Source organism: Cynoglossus semilaevis, chromosome 8 (assembly GCF_000523025.1).
Source record: "Cynoglossus semilaevis isolate Cse_v1.0 chromosome 8, Cse_v1.0, whole genome shotgun sequence".
Lineage (NCBI taxonomy): Eukaryota > Metazoa > Chordata > Actinopteri > Pleuronectiformes > Cynoglossidae > Cynoglossus > Cynoglossus semilaevis.
The window spans coordinates 14,152,235-14,161,462 of record NC_024314.1 but is presented as its reverse complement, the minus strand read 5'-3'; the positions used below and the strand labels follow the sequence as shown (position 1 = coordinate 14,161,462).

Here is a 9,228-nt window from a genome sequence, read left to right as displayed (position 1 = left end):
GGAGGAGTGATTGGAGAGGCGGGGCTTGTGGTAGTTTGTCCCCGCCCACCGGCTCCGGCATGACCGGGCAACGTTTGTTCTGCTGATGAATCTTCAGAAAAATATGAATATTTCTTAATCATTAAGTAATAGAATGAAACCTAGAGCTTGTTCTGTTGTTTTATTCCTGCAACCAAACATCAATAATGGGCATTAATGGAATTATTATTTTGTTAAAATTGATTTTAAATAGAATTTAAAAAATTAAAGTTACTTTACATTTGACCTCTCTTTTGGACGTTGCAGTTGAGGAGTAAACGGTTTAGAAAGCAACACAAACTTTACTTTCCAGTCATTGAAGAGTGTAAACATTTTCTCAGGCAAACCATAAATTAGGCAGAGAGGTATTTGACTAGGCGTTAATGTTTAATATGTGCTAAAACCCATTCCTGCCTCCACCCACACTGTTTATTGGGTGCACCAGTGACCAGCCCTGTGGACCAGTACTTCATACAACCTACTCTCAGGGTTGTGGAGAGTAATTTATGTTCAGATCAAATGTTGGACCAGTGTGTGTGAGGGGTGGCAGCTGGTTGGCTCTTGGACAGATTCCAATGTAAACCTGTCTCATAAGATGAATGAGTGACTCACAAATCCATTGTGCAACTTTCCTGGGCTCAATAAAGAAAGAGGAAACAAAATACACAAACATATTCACACAGAAATAAGTCCTATGCTGAGCCTCCACCCTCAAACGTTGCATTATAAAGGGAAGTTTGACAGTGTGCCTGATAGTAAGCCAGAGGTTTTCCTCAGACCATGTGATGTTTACCGTCTTCTCTCGACAACAAGCTGAACCAGAAAAGCCACTGCCACAAACAGCAAAAGACGTCGGGCTAATGACAGGCCAAATTACCTATTTTGGTCCAAATTCAATCCTGACAAACCTGTATGGTGTAACACAGGACCAGAAAGTGGCCAGTGTTGGAATGTGTGGGGAATAATCCATTTAAGCTTGTCACTGGTTCACACACAACACAATGATTTGGATAATTTTTTCTGACAGAATTCTACATTTGTACTATTTTGTCTGCCCTGGTCTAGATAATGTGGGCCATTTTCAGGCCCAGTAACTTTGAGACACACACACCAGTTTGCTTGACTAGTCTAAGAATGCAGGTATGCATAATGTGGGTCAGATGTGAAATACAGTATGTGATACACATACACTATATATATATATACACTATGGAACTTCCTGGTCCTCAATCTGTTTACAAATCTGGACATTTTGCTGGTACCAGGGGTTTCTGGTTCTGTGGGTCTGTTCTGCTGGTACCTTCTGACCTGGAGCCGGAGTGTAATGCAGCATGACTCTGCAGCACGGCTGTGAAAACAGTGTCATGGCTGAGGAAACAGTGTAGAGACTTTCTGTCTCCATGGTTCACTGTCAGCACATTCTAACTAACACTCACAGCCATGGCCTGACAGTAGGACTGAGGTGACTCCATTTGTTTTTTCATTTTAAGAGATTTTTTCATTGAAGTTATTTGTGGGACAGTTTCTGTTGGAAGTTTGATTTACTGTTAATGTAGTTTTTGCTACATACAAGTTTTGAATTGTCATTTCAATAAAATAACTTTTTTTCATGTAATATTAAACTTCAAGGTTTGAATTGTCATTTCAATATAATAACTTTTTTTCATGTAATATTAAACAACAGACACACACATACAATAGAAAATTATATTTCCATACAGGCCAAAAGTACCTCCAGTTTTACATGAGAAGCATTTTCCCCTAAGCCACAGAAACGCACCATGGAAAACAGGAGAGCATCCCTGTTCCCTGACGGACGTTGGGGATAGCTGTTGATACAGAAACACCAAAGCACCATGGGAGCACATACAGTCATAAGATAAGAAACGATAAGAAAAAGACAAGATAATACTTTTTTTATATAAGTAATTCAGTAAAAACGTATTCGAACACAGGGCGCGGAGGCGGGAAGCCGAATCCTAATCAATAGACCAGCAGGGATTTAATTATTTTTGAAAGAGCTACTAACCGTTTCAGCCGCTTGGTTTAAATTTTGGTTATAGGTCGCCATCTAGTGGTTAGATGTTACCACTACCTTGTCAGCCACAGGACGTCACGAATACTTGATTTAACTATTACTTTATTTTCTCAATTCATAACAAATGTAAGAACTGATAGTTTTACACTGACAATTAATTTGCAGCAAAAGATTTTACTTGGAAGTTGATTAATAAAAATGTACGTGTTCCAACACACTGTTAGTTTTAACTTTTATTTTAACTCTGTTCCTGGTTGTAACTTGAGTTCCAGTCCTAACTCTTGATCTAATTTAATGCAGATCTAGACAGTGAGTTTTCTTGTGTCTTGCACTGTTGTTCTGGTCCTGGTACTGTTTAATGTAGACTCAAAAGCTGGTTGTACTAAACTGCAACCCCACAGCCAGAAGATGGAGTCCTGAGCTCAGCCGTGTTTCTGTAGCTCTCCTGGTTCATTCAGTTCACTGTGCACACGATGGGTGGAAGAAACGCTGTCTCTCTCTCTCTCTCTCTCACACACACACACACACAGTCTTTTTATATGACTGAGTAGGAGAAATGAAAGACTAAACTCTGCTCCTCCTTCTCTGTGTTTTATTTTGAAAGTTCAAATATGGGTGGGCACATGTGTGTGTGTTTATTTGTGTATGTGTGTGTGTGTGTGCTCAAACACTTGGCACCTCAGTGCAGCTGCGCTGTGAAGACACATCTGTGGAGCAGTGGTGAGGACTTTGAAAGAAGCTCCTGATTCTGCTGCTGAGGAAAGTTCATGACACACGGACTTTGATCAGAACCTCTCTCTCTCTCTCTCTCTCTGGTTCTGAGCTGCCTACACTGACTTCAGCCCATGGGTCATGCGTGTGTGTGTTTGAGCTGTAACTGAAGCCCAAGTTCACGGTCACAGCGGCGTCAACGGCTGGATGAAGTGAAGTGGAAACATCTGCAGCAGCAGCAGCAGCTGAAGAGCTCCGTGAGGCTCCAGGATGAAACATCTCAGGAATGAAAGACTGCAGCAGTTTGTGTGATGAAGGAGAAGAGACAGTGAAACCACTCTGAGCTGTGGTTGAACTGAGGAGGAGCCGTTTGGAGCCGTGGGCAGAAGAAACGTCCAGGAAGAGAACAAGGAGATGAATCAAATGCTCGTTCCTCAGAAGGACTTGTCTTCCCTGCCTCCCAGACCTGCAGCTTCTCCAAAGAGGCGGTTTGTGAAGCTGGTCAGGAAGAGCAGTGATGGCTCAGAGCAGTGAGTACTGAGATCTTCACCTCCTCAGGCTGGAGGTTGAAGCTTTCTTCTCTAGTGTTTGAGTGAAGTTTCAGAGGAGAGGAGAAAATGTATGTTTGAAGATGTCACGCAGTGAATACAGGGAAGACTGTGAGGCTAACGTGTTTGATTTACTGGGTTAAAGTGAAGAGAATTAACAAGAAAGATTCTAAAACTAAACATTTAAAAAAATTATATATATCTTTTAAAATTAGCTATTAAACATTAAAACCTTTGTGGACGTCAAAGCCCTTGTACAAATACATCTGGATATAAGTCTAATACCAAACTTACAGGTCTTTATCCTGTATGTTTTACATACATGAATGATGTGGTTGAATGAAAACACATTTTTCTACAATTACTGATGTTTCATATAAAATTAAATATGTATTTGACATGCATGTCTCGTACCTGTTTACCTAATTCACCATTTCATGTCAAACACAGGGATTTCACCACAGCCTGGTTAAAAATCCTTTATTCTCACTCAGACCAGTGGTGGCGTCAGAGCTGAGTTCTTTTGATAAGAAGCTTATTCACAGTCCACTCTTCAACACCACAACAACACTTCATTATGTTGTCACTGCACTGAGGGGAACTGGTGCAGGAAGCCAGATAAAAACCGCAGCACCGTCTCTGTGTTGTTGGACAAACACCGTTGTTTGTGTTTGTTTCCTGTACGGACCGGGACGCTGACCCATGGTTAAACTGGTTTCACTGGTTTTCACTCTGGATTTTCTTCCTATAATCAGATCGGCATCGTCCACTGGAAGTTCGTCCACCAACAGGTCCACGGAAGGCGTGGTCATCAGGCAGCCCAGCAAGAACCGGGTCAAACGGCAAACCAATCGTTTCTCAGGTGTCTTCCAGCGAGGCCCCGCCTCCAGCTCTGCCCCCATGGCCTTGACAGCAGGTTTCAGGTCATCACTGTCTGTCCAAACCAGGAAAGATGGTGGTAGGCTAACCATTATTTAAGAATCTCACAAAAATTTGACGTCACATTAACAATGATCTTAAAAACTGAACCTGTAAGCACTAACACGGTTCGCAGAATGATTTTGTGAAAATAAAATTGGGTTAATCTGATGATGTCATCCGGGCCTAATTTCACTGAGCTTGATCTTGTAGACAACAAAAGTGGACCTTTTTTGTCGGTGTGTGGTCATGTGACACAGGGATGTGTGCAGACGCCCTGGTCGCGGACGACCCGTTCGAGCTGTCCAATCAGATAACTGCTCCAGGAATCCTGAAGATCTTTGGGACAGAAATCTGTGAAGGAGCCCACTACAAGAGTGTCCTGGCCACCACCCACTCCAGCGCCAAGGAGCTGGTCAAGGAGGCCCTGGACCGGTAAGACCTGGGCTCTCAAACAACTGATCTTCAAACAAATTCACACAGTCCTGATGAAGCCATCGGTTCTACACACAGTCAGGTTCAGATCACACGACCCTCCCTGATGTTCCTCCCCTGTCCACAGGAGGTCATTAGTCGTAGACCGTGACCACAGGCCAAGGAAGAAAAAACACTTTTCACTGATCTTTTCATTGGCCTCCACAGTCAGTGATCCAGGTCTGAGACCAGAAGTCTGTTCTGACACAACAGTACTAACTAATCCAGGAACAGATGAACTCAAACCTCTGACGTTCCTTGGAGAGTGAGCCTTCTCCACACTTATCCACAGCTGCCAAACACCACAGTTAAAATCCAACACTGACTTCAGATTAGCGTCATGTTGAAATGTTGTCCATTTTTGGACAAATCTTTAATTTAAATTTGATATGTGGACTCGTTTTAACTCCTGGGCTGTGGCCCACATTGTGGCTGTGGCCCACAAATCTTTAGGAAATGTCAGTGTCTTCACACTCATTTTTTTGAATGTCTGAATCAATGATCCAGGTGAAGTCCAAGAACAAAAGTCTTCAGTTCAAACTCACAGCACAGTAACAGTCACTGGTGATTTACACCATAGATTGAGCCTCATTTCTTTCATAGTTTTTTTTTCTTCTCCTAGATTTGTTGAAGTGGTCAGCTGACAGGAGCGCTGAGGACGGCCTGGGTTTATATTTAATACTTTGAGACGTTTGTGGTTTTGTTTAATAATTCAAACGTCCAGAATCATTTATATCTCAGGCTTCTTAACAACTGGAGAAACATTTTCACTGAAAAGTTGAAGGTTTTATGTCCCGACGACGTGGGTTCACAAGTTTTTTCTCATCAGAAGAAACTCAGAGCTGTGTCACTTCCATCCAGGGGCGGAGTCCACAGCTTTGTCCAAAACTCAACCACCCAACATTTGACCGCTCACACCTGCTCCGACTTCCTCTTTATTTTAGACCTGGCTTTAAAATTTTATTGCAACGTCTTGAAAGTCTGGATGGAATGAAGTCATTTTCTCAAATCTCAAAGTTTGTCCAAACAGTCCTGTCTCAATAACCAAGGAGCCAAAGGTCAAAGGTTAAAAATGAACTGTACACATTCCAAACCCTTCAGTTTTTGAAACTTCTTCTGATCCATGTGATGCAGATACGGCCTGAACAAAGAGGAGGCGGAGTCCTACGTTCTCTGCGACACCATCGGCTCCATTGGGGAACAAAGGTGGAGAACCGAGGGGTTCAGGGTGGTCGGGGACAACGAGAAGCCCCTCCTCCTGCAATCGCTATGGAAACCCAGAGAAGGTCTGGCCAGACGCTTCGAGATCCAAAGGAGGAGTTCGGTGGAGGAGAAGACGTCCAGAGACGAGGACACGGTCACTGCAGGTACTGGAACCGATCACTGGTACAGAGTGAGAAGCTTTTACAACAAATACTACATTGATTAGTCTGCAGCCCACAGGTTTCTTTTACATTGGCATTTGTGGACCCCCTCTCCACACCCCCCACCCATGTAAATGTCTGAACACTCGGTTCCTCTCTCCCTGATTTCCCTGAAGAACTTTGCGACAGAAAACATTCCTTCCACAGTCATGTGACCCAGACCTGAGCAGATACCGTACCACAGGGTCAGACCGGTGTCTGTCCTCACTGATATTGTCTGTACGCCTGAGGTTGACACAGCTGGGGACACGCTTCTGGTGTGTGTCCTGATGTGTGTGTGTTTGTGTGTGGTAGCCTCAGTGTGTGTCCTGGTGTGTGTGTTTGTGTGTGGTAGCCTCAGTGTGTTCCAGCTCCTGGATTCCTGATGTGTGGATTTTGTTTTCCATGATCTCTGCTTTTGTGTCTGTCTTTCCACTGAGGTCTGTTTCCTGTGCAGGGATGCACTGTGTGTGTGTGTGTGTGTGTGTGTGTCTCTCCCAGAGAACACACTCCCAAGCACAGCATGAGACAAACTTCACCCTTTACATCAGGAAGTAAAACACTTCTGCTCCATCACTTCTTTCCATGACGCATATTAATGTTTTTGTGCCACAACTACATCAGTACGGCTACATCAGCACAACTACATCAGTACAGCTACATCAGTACAGCTACATCAGTACAACTACATCAGTACAGCTACATCAGTACAGCTACATCAGTACAGCTACACCAGTACAAATGGTGTCCAGAATGTGGGCTGCTGGAAATGTATGTTAAACTAAGAACAGACTGGAATAACATGAGAAACATGTCATGTTTTTCTTGGTCATGTTTTTAGTTTCCTCGTTCTCCTGTCAGGTCTTAATGCTCAGGCCCGAAAGCTGCAGAAGAGCCGGTCCAGAGTGAACTCCACCCTCATAGACCGAGCCACGAGTCAGAACCACAAACTGTGGAGAAGCAAAAGTGAGGTGGAACTTCTGGAGTCCGAGGCAGGGGCCAAACACCAGGACACAGAAACATGCGTCAAAGACCGGAGCCAGGGACCGACCCAAACCGTGCTGCAGGAACCGAAGCACATTCAGAGCCTGGAGGTTCCTTCAGAGGGGTCTGAGATGGCAACAGAGAACCTCTGTCCACCCAGACCAGGAGGAGAGCAGGAAGGAGAGGAGTCAGAGAGGGAGGAGACAGAGAGCAGCGACGATAACACCACACAGTACTCCATTCATCCGCCCCACGACTGTCCGTACCTGCTGCTGCTGCAGGGCTGCAGGCCCACACAGGTACCTCATTCACAGGTCCAAAATGACTGTCCCACTCTGTCCCAGACTGTCCCCGACTTTCCCAGACTGTCCCACTGTATCCCAGAATTCCAAATATCCCATCCCCCAAACGTGGTGTTGGTTCTACATGTATGAAAGTGGAGGAAGAATGATGACCTGCCTCCAGGAGTGTGACCTTTATTTAGCACCTCGTCCCAGCTGCTCACGGTGTAAGATGATAGTGTGAGCCGCCCTGGTCTGAGGGTTGGTTTTAGTTATGTTCACGTTCAACAATTTCTGTGAATGTAAGTTAACGACGTCCTGACTGGAAACCTCAGCTCTGAGTGAAAGCTCAGCTCTGATCATGTGACGGCTTTAAGACTAAAACCTGAGAAAACAAACACTGTGTGTTAGGGTTCAGTGGCTTCAGAGAACAATGGCAGTGGTTTATTCTGGTCTGTTCTGATCCTCCTGCTGCTGGTCTTTATTATAGATGACAGCAGTTCTGTGTGTTACAGAGTTTTTATGGCTGACGGTCAGTTTCTAATGATGGGCCATTTTTAAAGGGGAAAAAAGAACTGGGAGTGAAAACTGCACAGTTGGTTTTCATCACACACATGGACACAGGCTGAGAATTACCCCGTGTGTGTGTGTGTGTGTGTGTGTGTGTGTGTGACAGTTAAAAACCACCAGTAATCAGTCAGGAAACATAGCTGTGGTGGTTTTTTTCTGCTTCCTCTGTTCAACAGTTGTTGTTTTTTCTCCTCACTGTAAAAACAGACAGTTATCATCTGTGATTACTGTAGATTTGTAAAAATACAGATATACTTTGTCAACACAACAATACTGAAAACACTACACACTACACTAACATTAGCGTAAAAACCATTAGCATTGAAACTATTTATTTATTGGTTTTTTATACGTGTTGTTTTTTTCTCCAGGACTTTGTCATCTACCTACTGGTGGGAACAAAAACTCTGATTGGACGACATGATGACCAGGACGACGGGTCGAAACCCGACATCCTCCTGTTTGCCAATGACATTCTTCCGAAGCACTGCTCTTTCCACCGCCCTGACACTGCTGGTCCCACCGTGATCTGCCCCCGTCGTGATGCTGTGGTCACCAGGAACGGTGAAACCTTGAGACAGGAAGTGCAGCTTGGCCCTGGTGATGTCATCGGACTGGGACAGAGTTACCTGTTCCTCTTCAAAGATCCTTTAGCTCTGATGCACAAGGTGAGAAAACCGTCAACTCCACAAATTCAGGATTTTAAATCTGGTCTGCAAAAATCACTCCTGTTTCTGTCTTGGATTAAAAGGAAGTGGAAAATACTGTCCCCTATGAGCCTGACTCTGAGATGCGTACCTGGACTTTAGATGACCGCACAACGACAGATATAACGTCAGTCGGACCAAATGTCTGCAGTACCTGTGCTGACCTCCACAGCCAACAGACCCAAACCAGACGTAGTCCTCCTTCTCTGCCATTTTTAAAAACTCCTGAAGGCCATCCTTTGAGCCTGGTCTACCAGACAGAGGATGAAGGAGACCTCCTACAGGAAGTAGTGTCTGCAGGCGTCAGACTGGACGACAGACCACCACTGACTGCAGGCTTTCTTCTGTGCATGTGCGTCCAGTCTTCCTCTGTGAGGCTTCGTAAATCAGACCTCCGTCGACTCCTGCTGCTGATCGCCAGTGGAGTCCAGAGCACCATGTGGGTGAGTCTGTCTGGAGAATTTCACTGGGTAAAACATCAAATCTGTGCGTGCTCGCTGGTCACCACAACTTTTATCATCGTAGTAAAAAGAATGATAAACAGAAATGAGAAAAGTTGGAGTCATCAAGTCAGAG

The 9,228-nt window shown here is 44.5% G+C and overlaps 1 protein-coding gene across 1 annotated transcript in view; it reads left to right on the top strand.

The window, feature by feature from the left end:
• The first annotated feature begins 2,281 nt into the window (after window positions 1-2,281).
• LOC103382274 (ras-associating and dilute domain-containing protein-like) overlaps window positions 2,282-9,228 on the top strand; it is a 17,164-nt gene continuing 10,217 nt past the window's right edge. The window contains 7 exon segments of the mRNA XM_008314995.3: window positions 2,282-3,297; window positions 4,071-4,273; window positions 4,494-4,668; window positions 5,842-6,074; window positions 6,972-7,393; window positions 8,317-8,613; window positions 8,697-9,095. Of these exon segments, the coding sequence (XP_008313217.2) occupies window positions 3,182-3,297; window positions 4,071-4,273; window positions 4,494-4,668; window positions 5,842-6,074; window positions 6,972-7,393; window positions 8,317-8,613; window positions 8,697-9,095 (1,845 nt within the window). The 5' untranslated portion in view covers window positions 2,282-3,181.